General features: G+C 34.5%; 2 protein-coding genes across 2 annotated transcripts in view; both read right to left on the minus strand.

Annotated features, from left to right (window-relative positions):
* LOC137491105 (uncharacterized) overlaps positions 1–21,515 on the minus strand; it is a 698,540-nt gene that overhangs the window by 254,374 nt on the left and 422,651 nt on the right. The gene's annotated exons all lie outside the window — the stretch shown is intronic.
* LOC101883542 (uncharacterized) overlaps positions 1–21,515 on the minus strand; it is a 152,168-nt gene that overhangs the window by 99,269 nt on the left and 31,384 nt on the right. Inside the window, exons 4-5 of the mRNA XM_088650303.1 lie at positions 6,178–6,829; positions 3,050–3,053 (exon numbers count right to left, since the gene is read on the minus strand). Coding sequence (XP_088506429.1) covers positions 3,050–3,053; positions 6,178–6,829 — 656 coding nt within the window. The remainder of the gene's footprint in view (positions 1–3,049; positions 3,054–6,177; positions 6,830–21,515) is intronic.

Genomic DNA, 21,515 nt, shown 5'->3' on the forward strand with positions numbered 1-21,515 from the left:
TCAACATTTGTAAAATATATTGATGGACTATCCTTCAGCAGCTGGCATTGCTAATCCATTGTGCTCTGCACACGTGGGTTCGATTCCCATCCTCGTCGCTCATATGCTCTGACATTTGAGAGAGCTTGGTGCTTCTGGAACTGGTTTTACTCTCTTAGCGTTTTGAAGGATGTTGTTGCAAAATTTAATGTCATCTTTACCAAAAATAGCAGCAAATACATACAGAAATGCCATAGTCCAGCTCCCACAAGGAAAGTGAGTACATACATGACGAGGTGGCCGAGTCCATTGAATCCCATTCTTGTCGTTCATATGGTAAAACTGAAAGTCATCTTACCGAAAATAGTTGCAAAAACATACATATAAAAATATGGGCCACAGTCCAGCCTCCACCAGTTTAAAAGAAATATACGTGACGAGGTGGCCGAGTGGTTAAGGCGATGGACTGCTAATCTGAACTCATGTGAATATGGAGTGTTTAGCACTAAATATAATTCTCTCTTCAAATATGAAATTTTACATAATAGTCCTTTATAATCCTCCAGGTTATGATGAAAGTTTTTTAATAGAATTGAAGAGTCTTTTGTCCCTTGTTGATGATCGTTGTGAATGTATGATGTTCGGTGATTTTAATATTAATTGGATGGATAAAAACAGTAAATCACAGTTGAAATCAAATATGGAGAAATTAAATTTTACACAATTAATTGATAGACCTACCCGAATCACTAGAAAGAGCGAAACTCTTATAGATCTGATTTTCACTAATAGACCGGAGAGAGTAACAAAAACATATAATTTAATCACTGGTCTCTCAGATCACAATTTAACATTAGTTGTAAGAAAGTTAACTCAAAAGCGGTTACTGCATCATAATAAGATGGAAAACCAAATGTTAATTACAGGAATTCCGAAATCAAAAATAGCTAATTTTGAATATAATTTAAAGGAAGTTAATTGGGGAAAGGTTTTTAAAGAATTAGATATAAATCAGAGTGCGGGTCATTTTGCAACTATATTAAGTAATTAACCAAGTAAATATACAAAAACCTGGAAGAGTAGGTGCAAGAAATTTTCACTTCCGTGGTTTAATAGTGATATTCTTCAGTTAATTAAAAGGAGAGATCTTGCTCTCAAAAAATCTTTACTATCCAAAACTAATAATGATCGTCTTGTTTACACTGGGTTGAAGAACAAAGTGGTGTCTGAATTGCGAAAGGCTAAGATGAAATATTTTTCTAAATTAATTGAGGAGGCCCATGGCAGCAGTTATAAATTGTGGCAATATATTAATAGACTATCTAATTCAAACAAGCAAAAACATTTTAAAATAAAGCATCTTAAAGTTACTAATAATATGATTTGCAGTGATGAGGCTATGGCAAATGCTTTTAATAGTTTTTTATTGAGTCTGTTCAAGAACTGTCAAGTAATTTTAACTTCACTAAAGCATACCCTGAGGAACCAGATTATGTTTATCCAGACTCCTTTTATATTAAGGAAGTATCTTGTGAAAAAGTCCAAAAAGTAATAGAAAATATGAGTAATTCTACGGCTAAGGATATTTTTAATTTTCACTCTGAATTAATTAAGAGATATAAACATTTTCTGTTGGAGCCAATTACATATTTAGTAAACTTATCGATTCAAACAAAAACTTTCCCAGATAGTTGGAAGACAGCAATAGTTATACCGATTTATAAATCTGGCGATAAGGATGTTGCTTGTAACTATAGGCCTATTGCCATTCTACCTGTAGTGTCAAAAGTGCTAGAGAAAATTGTTGCAGAACAATTAATGGATCATTTACACTCTAAACAGTTGCTTTATCCACAGCAGTTTGATTTTAGAGAGAAATATTCCACAGAAACAGCAAATTGTTATCTGCTTGAAAAAATAAAAGGGTCACTGGATAAAGGTAGTGTGGTTGGGGCAGTGTTCCTGGACCTAAAGAAAGCCTTTGACACGGTTAATCACAGTATCTTACTAAATAAATTAAGAGAGTTCAAAATGTCATCAGAAGCCTTACGGTGGTTTGAGTCTTATTTGGGTGGGAGACAGCAATGTGTAAGGGTCAATGGGGTGAAGTCATCTGTGCGTTCTAACAATATTGGAGTACCTCAAGGGTCTGTCCTTGGCCCACTGTTGTTCACAATGTACAAAAATGATCTTCCAGAATGCTGCCCAGGGGTTAACTGCCAGTTATATGCAGATGACACGGTCATCTATGTGTCAGCTAAAACACCTTGCCGGGCAGGTGAGCAACTGACCCAGGCTTTACAACACATTTCAAGATGGCTTGAACTGTCTCATTTAACGTTAAATGTCACGAAACAGTTTCTATGTGTTTTTCTATACGAAATAGGCCTGTACGGGATACATTTGAGGTGCTAATAAAAAATAAAGTAATTAAAGAAGTGAATGAGTTTAAGTATCTTGGCATAACTCTAGACATTAATTTAAAATTTGATAGTCATGTTAAAAATTTAAATAAGAAAGTTAAGCCAAGTCTAAACTGTTTTCGTTTTTTTAGAAGGTTTTTAACATATCACACTGCAAAATTATACATGCACACAATGATATTCTCTCACTTAACATATTGCATTACATCTTGGTCACAAGCCTCTTTAACTACATTGAAGCCTATTGACTCAATCTATAAACAAGCAGTTAAAATTATGGACTTAAAGCCTATGCGATGGCATCATTGTGATATTTTATGTAAACATAACCTGTTTAATTTTGATAGTTTTATTCAATTTAGTTATCTTAAATTGGTTTTAAATGTTTAAATAATCATGTTCCAATCCTGTTTTCTAAGCTAATCAATCGGCATCAAACCTCCCACAGAGTTACACGGGCAACTGCTAACGGTGACTGTCTAGTGCCAAAGTGTAAGACCTCATTTGGTCAATCTGTCTTCTCTGTAAAGGGAGCCAAACTGTGGAATGAGTTACTAGTTAGCTTAAAATCAGAAAGTAATCTAAATATTTTTAGTAGTGCTCTTAAAAAGTGGTTAAAAACAAAACAGCAGTGTTTGCACAAATACTCTACTGTTAGTTGGTTGGATCATGTCGCCTTTGCTTTTGCCTGTAGAAATTTTTATGTAAAGAATTGTAATGTTGTGTATGTTTTATTACATTTCTATTTTGTCAATATTAAGCCTCCTGAGGACAGGTGTTGAAAATTAGCAAGTTTGCTAAAACACCTAAACAAATGCATTTGGTTGTCCAGTGCAATTGTGATGTCCATATCAAATAAATAAAAATAAAAGTCCAGTGTGACCGTGGATTAAGTGCAATTGAATCGTTTCTCTACAGTACGGCTCATCATGTTGTAGGGGATCAACCTACATTTTAAGATCAATCAGGGTTTATTAGCATATTTCAATGTACTGGATCTTAAAGATTTGAATCAATGTTTTAACTCAATTGAGTCGGACTGAATCAGATTAAAAGATTCACACTTTATCTATTATTTGTCCTGCAAATTGAAGTCATCGTATCTTACCAATCTTGTTAATATTATTTATGTGGCCAACGATAATAACATAACACAGTATTGAGTTAACTTTTAGCAAGGTAACAAGATCTACAGCTCGAGGCAATGACTTAGAAACACATAAACAAGAACACAATTCTTACAAAATGAGAACAAAGATTTATTGAGCTACACTACGATACATGAAACTAACTACATAATAAGCAAACAAACAAACTCGCACACACACATACACACAGAGGCAGGTTAGAGGATATAAAATGATTTGACAACCATCCTAAATTAATTCTAATACTTCTAACAAGATCTTAGAATAACACCTGAGAAACCACAAAAGCAGAGATATGGCTTATCTTAAACTGTTTACGATCAATCTGCTCCAGATCAGTAAGAGACAACGTTTGTTTGTTACTTGCACTTTTGCTGAAGATGAATCTCCCTCGCCAGCTGGCCTTGGGGAAACACGGTGCTCCTGATTGGCTGGTGGCTTCTGTGACGTCCTTGGAATTCCCTCACTCGTGGGTGGGTAGTTTTGGGTTACTGAGGTGACAGACTGCTGAAAGTCGGTTTGCGGAAGTTCGTGCGGTTTCAAAGCAAAGTTTCTTTGTTGCAGGGCGTTTTTAAGTGACCTGGTCTGATCTATCCCTATGGCACTGTCTGCCAATGAGCAGTTGCCATGAAGGGCGGGGCCACACCGCGTGCCCACGTAGAAAGGGTCAATCATTAACAGACTGCATGTAGATTTTACATGGTAAAACTCTTGCAAGATTGAAACTATCTTAAATAAAATGTTACAAGACAAATACTGTTTGTACTACTAGTTCTCATTTACACCAACATAGGGCTGGGCGATTTGGCAAAAAAAAAAATCTAGGTTTTTTTATAAAGTTTGACGGATTCACGATTTCGATTTTTTTTTTTTGTGTGTTACTAGTCTTCTCAAAACATTACAACAACATGACTGAAGTAACACTCTCTTTAAAAGTAACTTTAACCATCTGGTTAAGGAACATTGTATTTTTAATGGCCATGTCATACAAAAATCGGTCAAGGTGTAAATAAATGTTAAACAAATTAACGAGTTAAATAGCGTTGCTGACGATTTGAATAAGAAATATTTGTGTAAATATTGCACTTGCAGGAATACAGAGGGATTTTTTGCATGTTTTGCTGAGCCTCGGAAAGATTGGCTGTCAGCTCGGTTTTGACTTTTTCTTCTGATTAAATGACAGGTTGTAATGATGCAGCCTTTTTCTTAAAAGAAAAAAGGACTGAACATGGAAACTGTAAAGCCTAATTTAACCCAATGTGTGAAGTTGTGGACGCAAAGCAGGAGCAAAAACAAGTACCAGATGTGTGTCTAATATAAATTAATATATTTAATATATTTTTCTTTTTTTCCTCTTTTAAATACCGATCATTTGATGCGCTTTGCTCCACTCTCTGTATCATGCTGCCTGATCTGTCTTGTTTTCAATTAGGTCCGCTAAATGACGTCATGGGGGCGGGTACTTTCCTTTTCACTGCTACTGGCCCTCACCTCTGCTTGTGTTCAAACCAAAAGATCGGCACAGTTTTTCACATGGCAGGCTTTTACATCCTTCAAACATGTTGAGATCGAGTTTATCGACTTGATAAGGTAATATGTCTTGACAATACACACAGACGTGACTCAGACTAATGCAACAAGTAAAATCCTACATGACTTCACGTTTCAACAGGCAGTCAAGCAGGTCGCACACCAGAAGCGCCACGACACATGACAGTTTAAAGTATCACACACCAGACGCGCACATTCGCAAAATATTTAACATGAAACTAATCAGATGGCGCTCTGTGGTGCGGCTGAAATATGACCTGCGTCCTGAATCGTGGTGCGGCGAGTCACCGAGAGGCGCTTCTGGTGTGCTTCCAGCTTCATACAGAGAGAACCAAAGCGCATTGGTGCCATTATAATGTATTAAATATATATATATTTTTTTAAATCGCAATTTCTCGATTTGATTCAAAATTAAATCATCTGAAAACGTAAATTCGAATTAATCGGAAAAAAAAATTTGAAAAATCGCCCAGCCCTACACCAACAGATTGCAAATGTCACTAGCTTTCATTCAAGACCAGATATCATACATTTCAGACAAATACAGATCAATTTATTCTGCTTTAAGGGTTAAAACAACACATTGATTAACCTGGTTGGTTGAAATAACCACAGCATATGAGGAACATTATGGTTTATTATTTAAAGATACATCTGCCTTAGTTCTAACATTTTAAGAGATTGTCTTTCATTTGTATGCATAATGTTTCTAGAGATTTTTTGTCTCTACAAAATTGTGCATCTGACAGGATGTGCCCAAAGCACTTGACCATGTAGAGGAGTCATTCAAAAGTCTTGTGAGGCGGTTCCTGCTGAAAATCCTGTAAAGCCCCTTTATTTAGTTTAAATCATTTACTAATTTTGCTGAAGGGTACCTGGAACATCTGCGGCCAAAGTATTGGTCAGAATAACCCAAAATCAATTGGTGCTTTGTTATCATGATGGTTTAAGCCCTTAAGCCAGTTTAATGACAGAGACAATTTGCAGATGCCCAGGATTTCAGATTCAACTCGTGTTGACCACTGCAATATGCCTATGAGTTCCTTCAACGTGTTTATTAAGGGATGATGATTTGCTGAAACTCTTTCCACACTGAGTGCATGTGTATGGTTTCTCTCCAGTGTGGACCCTCATGTGTTGATTACGGTGTGATGAGCAGTTAAAACTTTTCCCACAAATGGTGCATGTGAATGGTTTCTCTCCAGTGTGGATCATCATGTGTAGATTAAGGTGTGATGATTGGCTGAAACTCTTCCCGCACTGAGTGCATGTGAATGGTTTCTCTCCAGTGTGGATCCTTATGTGTTGATTAAGGTTTGTTGAGCAATTAAAACTCTTCCCACACTGAGTGCATGCATATGGTTTTTCTCCAGTGTGGATCCTCATGTGTTGATTAAGGTGTGATGAGCAGGTAAAACTTTTCCCACACCGAGTGCATGTGAATGGTTTCTCTCCAGTGTGGATCATCATGTGTAGATTAAGGTGTGATGATTGGTTGAAACTCTTCCCACAGTGAGGGCATGTGAATGGTTTCTTTCCAGTGTGGATCATCATGTGATAATTAAGGTGAGATGATTGGTTGAAACTCTTCCCACACTGAGTGCATGTGAATGGTTTCTCTCCAGTGTGGATCCTCATGTGGTGATTAAGGTTTGATGATATGTTGAAACTCTTCCCACACTGAGTGCATGTGAATGGTTTCTCTCCAGTGTGGATCATCATGTGAATCTTAAGTTTGCTTTTGCTTGCCAAACTCTTTCCACACTGAGTGCAGGTGAAACGGTTCTTGTCTCTCCTTTTTAAAACACCATCAGTCTGTAAATGAGTTTTTTCCTCAATTTTGACATGATGTTCCTCCTCTTTACTCCCCTCATTCTCTTCAATTAGGTCTGAAATAAATAAATAAAACATTCGTTTTCATTAAGTCTTAAAAACTATCATCAAAAGCTGAAAAGTGAAAAGACACTGAAAACATTGGCTACACACACTGTAATTTTGATGCACATTAAATGTAAAATAAATCAGATCATATTTTGTTTGGTCCATTAACGTGTACACATTTAAGCAGATTCAATTCATCTTTATTTATCTAGTGCTTTTACAATGTAAATTGTGTCAAAGCCGCTTAACATAGAAGTTATAGTAAATTTAAACAGTGTCAGTCCAGTTTTCAGAGTTTTTCATAAAAGTCATTTTGGTCATATTGATAAAACAAAGATTTCTACGATTTGTAAAGCAGACAGGGAACACTTGTTCATTGTGTGCCTGACTGGTAAATGTATCAGAAAAAAAGTTCTGGGGTAACAGCTGAATATTTGCCTCACAGATATGAGACATACCTGTACAGCATCTGCATAAAGGCTGGAATGTGCACCTTTCCACTTGTGTGCTGTTGGGCCATTTTCATCCATTCTGGGGTGATTTTGAGGCTTAATTTGGCCCAAACGTTCTCAGTGTTTCAGCAAATGGACTGATATTTGGGGACATCTTATTTTGACATATTCTGGAAAAATGCTCCATTGGCCTCTATTATAAAACTTTTTATAGTGCAAATAAAATACAATAAATAATAACAACAACAACAACATGGAAATCACTCAAATAAGCATATAAATGAGAGTAATAAATTCATCAAGCACAATGAAGTCCCCATCAATGGGAAAATGCTTTAAAATTTTTTTTTAAAAACCTCAATACACTCTGGGCAAATTTACTCCCTTTTCGTTATATTCATGGCTGTTTTTTCTCCATTGACCTCTATTATAAGAACATTTTTTATTGCAAAGCCATGACAGCACATATTCATGAATTTATGATTGTTGGTGTTCTTTGTGACGGCAAAAAGGAAATGGGTGAGAGAATAAAGGAGGAGGAGGAGAGTTGAAGAGGACAGCATTATGTGATGTGTAGAAGAAAGAGAAGTTGACTGAACTGTTGCAGTGCGGGGAAACGAGTAGAGAAGTCGGGTCGAGATGAGCAGTGTAAACTTAACGACTGGCTGTGAGAAACAAAAAGCGGAAGTATGTATTGAAGCAACAGAGCATAGACCGCTGTCTTGTTACTGAAGTGCACGTGACGTCGTTGAATGTGTGCGTCACTAAAGCAGTGGCGTAGTGGACGGGCCCGCAGGGCACGCACCGCGGGGGGGGCCCGCGTGATTAGTAATTAATAATTGATAATTCGGCAACCGCAATAATCAAACTCTTGGGAACAACTGTGGTCGGAACCAAAGTTCACAGGTCTGTGTTCTCTGAACACCTCTCAAGCGGTGGACTACTTCATTCTGATTGCTTGCCGCCAATGTTGCCAACTTAGAGACTTTGTCATTAGATTTAGCGATTTTTCAGACCCCCCTAGCGACAAATCTAGCGACTTTTTTGTGTGTTTTTGGAGATTTTTTTTGTAGACTGTCATTTGTCCATACTGTACCGTCCCTATTCTTCTCAACAAGCTGCATGTGATGCCGCCGACCCCTCCCCCGCCTCACAGCACTGACAGGCGGCCTAGTCAGTCCTCGTACAGCAGCCTCTCCCACCTGCAGCCCGAGAGCAGATCACCCCTCTGCGTACCGACGACAAATGATTTAGCACAGGCAGTGTAAAGGTATTTCCCTTGTACAGTCAAACCGATCTACTTCTCCTTTATTTTAACAATTTAATTGGACCGTTTATTCTTTTCTTGTTCACAATCACAGATATTTTAGTGACAGTTTCTAAACTTGTCTGAGTTTATTACATATGAGAGATTACTGCACATTCACTACACATCTATAATGACATACTGTATTCAAACAGCAATACATTTAGTTAAATAAACATGCTTTTATAAAGTGTAGTGCAATTATAAATACCCCTTTATTAACCATAGGCTGTTAAACAAACAGAAACAGTAGAACGTGATGACGTCAGTGATATGCAAATTGACGTAAGACGCATCCATCCCCCCCCAAACTTCATCAGGGGGCCCCATCAGCGATCCCTGCAGGGGGGCCTCCGCATTTTGCGCTACGCCACTGCACTAAAGACTTCAGTGCAGTGTGTCCTGAACAAAATCAACTCACCGATTTATCTTTCTCGCTGGCATGGAGTCAGCTGCCAACTCACCGGCTGGGTTCAACAACACCCTCAACCTTCACATCCACATTCGCCATTCCCCACTCATTTCCCTTGACCCCTCCGCTCCGTGGGTAAGAAGCAAAAGTTTTTGTTTTCTTTGCCCAAATGCACATTTTGTTTCTCTTGTTTTGTTTTCTCCCCGTACTATTGTTATCATTATTATTTTCCCCGTTTTCAAATCTGACAAATCTGCTGGCCTGAAATCATTTGCATTTTTTTCTTTCATTTGAGTTATAAGTGCTGAGGGTTCTGCGTTTCATTGTTATATTGTTTGTTTTGTTGTTGATACTGCTGTTTGTGTATGAAAAGTATTTTTTATTAATATTATTGACTAAAACAAACTTTATTTAGACAATTACAGCAATTATCTGAGTTTTTTTCTGGTTCTCATTGTTTGTTATTTTATTTATTTATTTTTTTATTATTTGTAACTGGTGGTGAGAGCTAGCGTGGTATATTTTGTTTGAAATGTATTTTGACAGATATTCTGTCTGGCGCCCAAGATTAACTACTTAAAAACAAGTGACAAACATATTTGTTTAATATTTGTTTATTGTATTTTGGGGGGGGATCACCATTCCCACATCACTGTTACATTTCCCTGTTGGGAAGAGATTTGTGATTTTTAAAATTGATTATCAGTTTCAGTGCAAAAAAGTTTCTGCCTTTTATATGGAGTATAGTGTGTGTGTGTGTGTGTGTGTGTGTGTGTGTGTGTGAGTGTGTGAGAAAGAGAGAGAAGCTGGATTTATTGACCTTATTCTAAAATGCGGAAGTGCGTCTGTTTTCGCGATTGTTTTAGAACTTCCGATTCAGTCGCCTATTGGAGAAATGACTAGGAATAATAAACGGCAGAAAATGGTCAAACTACTTGCTCTACAAGCAAATGTTTGCATGACTATACAGACCAAGTAGAATATTATATATTAAGAAAATATCAGTTTTCAACATCAAAAAGAATGCATGATTATTTGGTGTCATGGCTTTGCGGTTAAAAAATGTGGTTATAATGGAAGTCAATGGGTCAAAAACAGCCAAGAACATAATGAAAGGGTATATAGATTGCGAGATTAATCATATCATCATCACGATAACAATATTTCTGGCCCACGATCATGAAAATGGGAGACTAATAATACATAAAAGAATGACAAAAGACATGAGAACAAGTAACAAATGAAACTCATTCCTGTCTTTCAATGAGTGCTTATGTGCATTTAGGAGAACTAGGCAGCACACTCAGGGCTACAAGATGGATTAATTTAGTATTCTTATTATTAAAATATATCTGAATGAAGATCAAATGACTGAGTTGGTCTCTGAGAATGAAAATCAACCTGTTTGTTCCTGCAGATCTTCCTGTTTGACTGTGAATGTCTCTTCAATCTTCACATCTTCACTCTCCTCTTTAATAAACGCCATCTTTATAACAGTGTGGAGATCAGTCGCTTCAGCAGGAGTTTTTCTCTTGAGTTTGGACACTGCTTAAAATGAACAAAGCAATAAAAATTTTCAGTTTAAAATAAATAAAACAATGAACAGAAATAAACTTCTCTTCAACACTTGCTTCAACAGTCTCTTTGTATGAAAGAAATTAACAAAAAGAAATCAGGTAAGTCAGAGCGTGAAACAAAACCCACAAATGACCTGATTAAAACTAGTACTCCATTTCTTATAGTGATGTATACTAAGAATGAAATGACATTATCCTATTTAATAAATTAAACCTTCATTAAAACACTTTTTACATACTGTTACATCCCTGTAACTTCTGTCAAACTTTATTTGAGTATGTTCTTATGTGTTGTTTGTTTTATCTACTTTATTGTCTGCTTACAGCAACGTGTAGCATTTTTTTTTTTTTTGCCCAAGACAAATTTCCTCTCTGGGACAAAAAGTTTATCCTATCTTTATTCAAACAATAGACCTATTTACTGTGAGTTAAGTAGTACTACGTTGTAAAAAGGGTTAAAATAATATTGTCAACAGCAGGTACATAATTTAGCACTGAATGAAAAAACTGAAACTTTAATCAATCACTTTATATAAGTGTAAACGCTTTAAAACAAACCTTTTTCCAGTTGAATCACAGCGCGGGAGCAGCGCAGGCTTATGACGTCACAATCCACGCCAAAATAAAAGTCTTTTAACTTTTTTTTTTTTTTTGCCAATTAAGTTACTTTTAGTCATGACTTATTATTTAGTTTGTCTCTGCGTTTGGACTCTTTATCCTGTTAAAAATTAACAAAATCATAAAAATGTCCTGTTTAAAATAAATAAAACTTTGAACAGAAACAAAATAACTCCTCTTCAACAGTTTATTTATATGAGAGTAATTAACAAAAATAAATAAAGTCCGAGCAAGAAACAATAGCCACAACTGATCTGATTAAAATTGGTACTGCATTTTTGATATATAGTAATGTATACTTTGAATGAAGTGAAATTATTTTATTTAAAAAAATTAAACCTTCATTAAGACTCTTAATACACTCACGTTGTTCCATAGTCCTCATTACTTTGAGTAAAATAGTAAAAATAGTATTACGTAGTATAAAGAGACAGCAGGAACATCATTTAGTATTGGATGAAGAACCTGAAACTTTAATCAATTGCTTTATATCTGTGTAAAAGCTTTTAAACAAACCTTTCTCCAGTTGATTCACTTTTTTTGGCAAAAAAAAATTTATCTTAAATCACATACAAATACAAATAATACTATTAGACAGAAAGGGAAAATATTAATATAATTAAAGTATTAATAATAATAATAATACTAAAATTACTAAATGAAACAAACAAAATTAAACAAATGAATGAAATTACAATGACACTTAAACAAATCACCATAAGGAAAGCAACTAAAATCGAGAATCTTCTTTAAATACATCTGCATAATATTTCAGGAATCATTCATGAAACATTTTTTTTTTGTTAATAAGAGGAAGTGATTTTAGGAGAGTGTTAAATTCTATTCTAAAATGAGCAAATGATGAGTAATTATTTGTGAATTTCTGTTTGTGAATGAAAAATTTGCCATATAAGATTAAAAAAAAAATGTATGATGTGTTCCAGGGATTTAGCTTTTGGGTTATTATAATAAAAATAATGTCTTTTAGATTAAAGCAATTGACAGCATTGGCAAAAGCAGATATATGCAAATTTAGGAGTGACCAAAATTGCTTGGATATCGGACAATCAAAAAACATATGTACAAGTGTCTCCTCTGCTTGTTCGCAGAAAGAACAGGGGCTGTCGATGTCAAAAAATTTGGAAATACTAGAATTTTACAGGGTAGATTTTCTGTACAATTTTTAAGTGTATTTCTTTTGCCTTGTTGGAAATGCAATATTTCCCTGGTAAAGCCAGGTTCTAGTCTATATCCTCAACCAAAGACCTCCAGTAACACTTTCCTCTAAAATAAATTTTCCTTTTTAATTGAAAAATTTGACACACAAAGCTATTGTTTCATTTCTTATCTAACAGACTAACACCTTTTAAAAGCAAAGGAGAATGAATATTCACTGAGCTACTTGAGTTAAATCTACAGTGAGTTTTAACTAGGTGAACTAAACCACGTGATACTGCCTTTAAAAATTTATTAAATTCGTTAGGAGTTGGAAAACAGTGGTAGGTTATAAATTGTTCATATGAAAGAATGTTTCCTGCATCATAAAACAAGCAAAGATTACAATTAATATTATTTTGTAATCAACTTTGGAAAAATAACGATTTGTTTCTGTGAAAATTCTGAGAATGTGAAATCTTAATCTTCCTCCCAAAAGCAGAAATTCCCTTCAAATCTTGATTTTGCACAATGCTTAAGGATAGCAACTCTGTCACTAATAAAAATAAAAAGGAAGAGATTGGGCAGCCCTACTACCACACAAAATATCAAATCTATTAGAAGTATTAAAATTAACGATCAATGAACTATTGATTCCTTTATAAAAACAAAGCGATAGTGTTAACAAAAGTTTCCCTAAATCAAAAAAAAAAACTCAAAGCTTAAAAACAGAAACTGGTGCTCAATCGTATCAAAGGCTTTGTAAAAATCAAGAAAAAGAATGAGACCATTTGAATGAATAGAATCGGCAAAATCTAGCAAATCCAAAACTAATCTTATGTTATTAGAAACATGGCGGCCTTTTATAAACCCAGACTGAGTTTCAGAAATAATAGAATCAAGATTTGTTTTTAATCTGTTGGCAAAGTCTTTTTTTTGCCACTCACTGTTGCAGTCATGATATGATACATTTCTCTTTCGTTTTCCACTTCACACAACATATCTGCTATCTCTCTCACATACAAAGACATTCAGTATTTAAAGTTGATCAAAACTTTTAATCCAAACATTTTAAAACAATTTTGTTTAATTTATATAATCCACTAAGACTAAGTGTTTAAAGCAGAAAATCCCAAAATTCTAAAATGTATAACAAATAATCTGATGGGTGTTTTGAGCTAAAACTTTACAGACACATTCTGGAGACACAAAAGACTCATCTCAAATCTTGAAAATGGGTAAAATAGGTGCCCTTTAAGTAAAAAGTACCCATTACTACTACATGTTTTAGTTTCACTAACTGGGTCATTATCACTATAAAGTGCTTTTGATGTCCCACAAGATTGAATCAGTCCTATATGGACATAATGTGAAATAACACGCATCAATGCTCGCATCAAATTCAAAACTCTGATGTTTGCCTACAAAGTGACTTCTGGCCTAGCACCTTCTTATCTGCACTCACTTCTGCAGATCTATGTGCCCTCCAGAAACTTGCGTTCTGTGAATGAACGTCGCCTCGTGGTTCCATCCCAAAGAGGGAAAAAATCACTTTCGCGAACGCTCACGCTCAATCTGCCCAGTTGGTGGAATGAACTCCCTAACTGCATCAGAACAGCAGAGTCACTCGCTATTTTCAAGAAACGACTAAAAACTCAACTATTTAGTCTCCACTTCACTTCCTAAGCTGCAATTGCCTCTTTGAATATCACACTAATTGTACAAAAAAAAAAAAAAAAAAAAAAACTACTAACACTTCCCTTCTTAGACTTTACAGACCTGAAACTTGCCTTTAGTACTTATTCATTGTTGCTCTTAGTTGTGTAAATTGCTTCCTTGTCCTCATTTGTAAGTCGCTTTGGATAAAAGCGTCTGCTAAATGACTAAATGTAAATGTAAATGTAACATTCTGATGTTTTGCAGTAATTAATAGAGTTCACATACATATCAAAATCTCTGGATGCCAAATGTAGAAAGAAGCTATAAATACATGTATAGTAAGAAGGCTAGTTTCAAAGAGTAACTAAAATACAATTTTAAAGGATACAAAAGTTTGGATAAAAGCATTTTTAGGAGAACTGGAAAAGTCAACGCAAAACACTTCATAATAAGAATACTCCCAAAGCAAATGACTTTCTTCAGACTGAATACAGAAAAGAGCATTTGGGGAAATATTATTATTAGATTGAGCAAGTTGTGATTTAGTGGAGAGCAGTTATGAGTAGAGACTTCACCAACTTTATTATAAGAGGAATTTATTTAAAACTCATACCATTCTGTCACTTAAATATATTCCAAAAACTCACGCAAACAGGTAAAGAAATCCGAGATCTATTATAATTGAGGGAATGTCTTCGTTTGACATGTACTGAGAAGATTTGTGCAGTCAAATATAAAAAAATGTAAAAATACTTCGGGGCCAGCCTTGACTGAAGGTATTATACAATCAGGGATTGCACAGAAACAATGTTATATTCCACTGAAGAGACTGAAGAAGACAAATGAATCTTCTGTCCACAAATGTTTCCCTCTGTTGTCAAGAGACTGTTTAAGAAACAGGCAGTCAATCAGCTATCACCGAGCGCCTACAGGCAGTCAATCAACTTTCTCTAAGCCACATACAGGCAGCCAATCAGATTTCGCTGATCAGCGTGCAGGCAAATATCCCACCCATGGTGCTCAGTCCGGTGCAGAGAGAGGTTAAAGAATTGAAATATCTAGCAGGTACACATGAAAAAAGCCAACACGTTCTCACTCCCAACTCGTCATATACTGACATTTGGTCAGGAACCCTTGGCGTAAGTTTTTGAGCGTCAGCATCATATTTAGACGTGCAGAGATTCCCCATAGAATCTGAACAGGAGCCTGAGGCGTTGAAATTTGACGTGTTAGGTATATTACGGACGGATCATAACTACAATAAATAGGCATAAAAAATAACAGGCTACAATAAAGAAGTTATGGCAGGGCTAGTCAGTTGGTGGCCGTCAGGTCTATCTATTCTGTTGATTTGTATTTTATTTTAAAAATCACTCGCTGCACCCCTTCAGCGTCATATCTAGACGTGCAGGGATTCCCCACAGAATCTGTACAGGAGCCCGAGGCGTTGAAATTTTACATGTTAGGTATAGAGATGGGCCATAACTACGATAAATAGGCATAAAAACAACAGTCTACAATAAATAAGTTATGGCAGGGCTCGTCAGTTGGTGGCCATTAGGTCATATTTATCTAGTTCTTCTACTGATTTTTTAAAATTATTATTATTTAAATCACCCGCTGCACCCCTTCAGCATCATATTTAGACGTGCAGGGATTCCCTATAGAATCTGTACAGGAGCCCGAGCCGTTGAAATTTGAAGTGTTAGGTATAGGGACGGGTAATAACTAAGATAAATAGGCATAAAAATAAACAGGCTACGACAAATAAGTTATGGCAGGACTCGTCAGTTGGTGGCCATCAGGTCATATTTATCTAGCTCTTTTACTGATTTTAATTTTAAAAATCACTCGTTGTCTGATATCAAAGTGCTGTCTGTGAAACAGCAGTGACTTTGACAACGCTCTATGGCACGAACAACACCAGTAACTTATCCTAAGCACTTTAAGTGTTTCCTAGTTTTTATCGGAGGCTTGTTGACATTGATTACTGTATGTAATGTGGTGTGATTATATGTTTGGTTAATCAATGATTACTCAGCGCAATGTGATTATTAATAAAAAGAAATATTATTTAATTATTTGTTTGTCTGTTTATTGTTTGGTTCACTGATTTATTATTTTTATTGTATTTTTATTTATCTATTAATAAATATATTAATATGTGGCACTGACATCACTGCATGGCGCGATCCCAAGATCCATTGCGATTTTCCACTCGTTAAGTAGAACACTTTAATTGATAAAGATGTGAACAGGTACTTACATTATCGATACAAAAACTGTTCAGTATTGTCAAGAAGTTGTGATTAGAACCTTTAGAAGTACAAGGTGGTTGTTTCGCGATGGAGTAAATGATAGCAGATATTAAAAATATATATATAATAAGCTGCACAATATGTGCAAGCTAGTATGCTAGCTAAGTTAGCTAATTAAATCCAAGTTTGTTTTTTTCACATGTAATCATGAAATTAAAAGTGATTAGTCGATTGTAGGATTTTTATGATGTGTTTTCATATTACAGTAGCTCACTACACTTTAGCCATTTATAAATGTTCAGATGAGCAACAGTGTTGCTAGATTGGTTTGTTTTTCAGTGATTGTGAGAAGTCCACACAAAACTATATAGTAAAAAGATAAATCTTAGCAGTGGTACACAATACAAATGTATTCATAGCTATGCCAGTACTGTGGCTTATCACAATTTTTTAATAAGTCATAATAAAGTAAATAAAGTGTTCTTCTCTAAAAAAGGCTACCTTGTTTTGACATTGTAAACTGTTTTCCACGTCTGTCATTTGGCACCACAGGGATATGAAAAATTCACCTCCCAGCCACGCCCAATTTATCCCTTGTGGTACAACTCAAAACCAATCAAAAAACTGCCCCAATCTGCCAACACTGATGAAAAAAAATACTGTTAAAATTGTAAGAAATTCTGATATATATTTGTTGTTTGTTTTTCTCTTACCAGGTCCTTCAAATTCACCAGCTTCTCCTTTATTTAACTCGACCCACACACAGACACGCACAAACCAAAGGCACTTTTAAGAGCCACATCTGTCATTTGTACTTGTCTCTCTGTACATTTCTCCCCCCCCCCCCCCCCCGCTCTCTTTCTCACAATAGGTCTTAATCTGTCTGTTTTGTTGTTGTTTTTTTTTCTTCTGTATATTTCTTTATTTTTTTCCAAAGTTATGACAAGGCCCAAATTTAGGCCCTGCCCATCTTGCCAGACTCCCAATCAGGCAAGCAGGAAAACCTTAATTGTCTGCTTTGGAAGTCTGTCCAATAAACAAAAATTAAAAGACAAAGTGGTGTCACAGGACAGTGAGTGGGGTAAATCTGTGATGAAAAGCAGAAATGTTGGCCGCATAATTGATTCTGCCCATATTGCAGTAATTTAAAAAAACAAATTTCATAAGTGTTAATTGAAGTGTAACTGTACACATGTTTGTCATATCATAATACCAGTGTGATGTGGCCTTTATACGTTTATTTAAGTAAGACTATTTTTATCTTTAAATTGTGTTAAGTTATAAGTAATAAGTTGTGTTTTCTGTCACATAATGTGTCAGTCATGTTGGCAATGTTAGAAACTGAAAGAGTACCTTTCATTTTTTATTTAAATAAATTTACAATGACATCCCCAAATCTGAGCAGCACAACAGCCCAGTCAGGAGCAGAGCAACTGTTCCATTGTGGAGCATTCGAAGAGCCACACTGTGGAGCAGCTGGAGTGCCTCACAGTGGAGCAGCCGGAGAGCCACACGGTGGAGCAGCCAGAGAGCCACAACGCTCCGTGGCCGGAGAGCTTAACCATGGAGCAGTCAGACACAAAGGAGTCCGAGACTTTATTTACACTCAACCTGGTTCCTCTTTCTTCCCCACACTCTCCAACTTCTCTCTCTCCTTCCTCCTCTACTGTTGTTTTTCCTTCATACTCTTCTCCTCCTCCACCTCCATTGCCATGCTCCAAGTCTTTGCGACACAGAAAAAAGAAAAGGACAACACCAGCCCCTTCTGCCACCTCTGTCTCTTCTCTATCTCCTATGACCACTGATCTTTCCCTTCCACATTCTTGTCCTCTACCTGCTGCTTTTTGCATCTCCCAGTCCTTGAGTCAGGAGGGGCCATATGTGAAGAGAAGAAAAGGTAAGTTTTGTTTTTCAGTGATAAACCTTAATCCACACTATTAATTAATTTGATCTCAGACGAATTTGACTTCAGGCAAATTAGATTTATCTGGGTTATCAGGTCATTGCCAATAAACATTAAGTTGTTCTTAACTTGTTTAACTGTGTTTAAGTGGCCAGTGTTCAGGGGCTGTGTTAATGTCAATCACTATTTTAAAGGGGTCATCAGATGCAAACCAAACTTTATGTTATGTATGCTTTATGTTTGCCGAGCTGATTTTGACTGGGTATCAGGATGTTTTTTTTTACACTTCTATTGATAATTATTAACCAAAATATGTTATAAACTTTAAATTAAAACCCTAAAAAAGAAACATATGAACGTGTGGAAAATGGGCATGCAATGACCCCTTTAGGCTAAGGGGGCTTTTGGAAACCTAGCACAGTATATTTTCCTTGATTGACAATAAGCAGGGACAAAGTGGGACCACAGTTCACATCACAAGTAAAATGATAGCTATTAACTGGAGATTCAACTACAAAGCTTGACATTTGTGGCTTAATAAGGTTTCCTTGTCTTTTATTCGTTTAGGTTGCAGAAAATGAAGTAGGCAGAAGTTCTTCCTATTTGATTGTTACATCCTATGATGTATTTAGGCAATAAGTTGTTGGTGTGAGTAGCAGCTTATTGCTCTCCCCTTTTGTTTTATTAATCTCTCTCTCTCTCTCTCTCTCTCTCTCTCTCTCATTGAGCAGCATTCCAAACCAGCCGCACCTGTTTTCAATCATAGCAAATCGGATCGGATCAGTTGCTGTTGATTAAGCTTCCAGGCTTTATAAAGAGGCAGAGCGGCAAAGCACGGAGAGACCCTGTTTTCCCTAACCCTGTGATTATAGTGTGATAGAGATTTTGTTGGATATTTAGAACTGTGAGCTTGTGAATCTTGTGAGATTATAGTGTGAATAAGTGAGATGTGTAACTTTATGTTAAAAGTAAGCCGTGTAGAGAGACGAGTGCTGATTTATTTTGGGTTTATCCTTTAAGTTTCCTCCTGTTTTATAAATATAAATAAATATATATAAATATATATATATATAAATATATATATAAATATATATATATATATATATATATATAAATATATATATATATAAATATATATAAATATATATATAAATATATATATATATATATATATATATATATATATATATAAATATAAATATATATATATATATATATATATATATATATATATATATAAATATATATATATATATATATATATATATATATATAAATATATATATATATAAATATAAATATATATATATATATATATATATATATATATATATATATATATATATATATATAAATATATATATATATATATATAAATATATATATATATATATATAAATATATATATATATATATATATAAATATATATATATATATATATATATATAAATATATATATAAATATATAAATATATATATATATATATATATATAAATATATAAATATATATATATATATATATATATATATATATATATATATATATATATATATATATATAAATAAATAAATATATATATATATAAATATATATAAATAAATAAATATATATATAAATATATATAAATATATATATATATATATATATATATATAAATATATATATATATATATATATATATATATATATATATATATACTTAAATATATATATATATATACATAAATATATATATATATATATATATATATATATATATATATATATATATTTATTTATAAATATATAAATTCGATTTTTATTTTTTTTTATCTTAATTTTATTTGTTACTTGTCTCCGTACCCCTAGAAAAGGGACTAAAATGGAACCTTGATAAAATAACGGGAAAGAATGAATGAGGCAAAATGTCTTTAATTAGGCTTTTTGCTTGTCTCAGTGACTAATTCTGGTGATTTGCTTAAACAGCTAAAATAATTATTACTTTGTGTGTGTGTGTGTGTGTGTAACGATCACACAGAAAAGACGTGAAATCCCAAATGCAAGTAAACCAGTTTTTTATGTAGATTTAGAACAACAACAGGTAAGTAGATGAGTGGCTGGAAGCACAACGATCCACGTAGAAAGGAAGTGAACTGAACTGGGGGCTATTCCAGAAAGCTGGGTTAACTTACCATTTGGTAAATCATAACCTCTGGGTTCATTTACCCCAAACCGGCATACCATGAGTATGTTGGTTCCAAAACACGTGAGAAGAGTTAGTTTAACCAACCCTCAATTGGTTATCTAGAGTTAATGCGCGTACACAGCATACATAAATACATTCTCAATGGATCGCTGATTTCATGAGTCACCATGGAAAGTCAAAATGAAAAAGAGAGCGGTGTATTTCACAGAGGCGGAGTTGGAGGTTTTAATGTATGGGTACGAGGAATTTAAGCCAGTAATATTAAAAAGGAGCAATACAGCTGCATCCGCTAAAGAAAGAGAGTTGGCTTGGCAAAAAATAACGGACAGAGTAAGTGTGTAAGTGTATAAAATTACAAATGTGTTATTCTTTCCTGTTTTCTTATAATACAACATAATTAAATGTGATGTCTACATCACTTTGACTTTGTTATATATGTGTGTGTAAATATATATATATATATATATATATATATATATATATATATATATATATATATATATATATATATATTAATAAATAAGTAAATAAATATTAATAAATAAATAAACGAAATATAAATAAATGATATATATATATATATATATATATATATATATATATATAACTCTAAGCCAAGTTAAAATGAAACACAAAAACATTCTGCAAAAAGGTATTATTTCATTACACAATTACTGAACTATTAATTAAACACTATTTAGTATACTCTTTCTGTCATGTAGCTAATAGAAAGAAGGCTGAAGCCCGTCTAACTGGCGGGGGCCCACCACCACCTACCCTTACCCCATGTGAGGAGGTGGCTCTGTCCCTTAATAAAGGACGACCAGTGGTTTCTGGCATTCAAGGGGGCAGTTTATCACACACACCATACACCACAAGTGATGGTGAAAAAATGGTGAAATGTAAGTTTACCTCTATGATTTGTTTTCATTTTTTCACTTCACTATTTCTGTCACTTAAAGGCTTTTTGAACATGCTTAATGTATGCAAGCTTTTATTTATTTA

Source organism: Danio rerio, chromosome 4 (assembly GCF_052040795.2).
Source record: "Danio rerio strain M-AB ecotype USA chromosome 4, GRCz13ab, whole genome shotgun sequence".
NCBI lineage: Eukaryota > Metazoa > Chordata > Actinopteri > Cypriniformes > Danionidae > Danio > Danio rerio.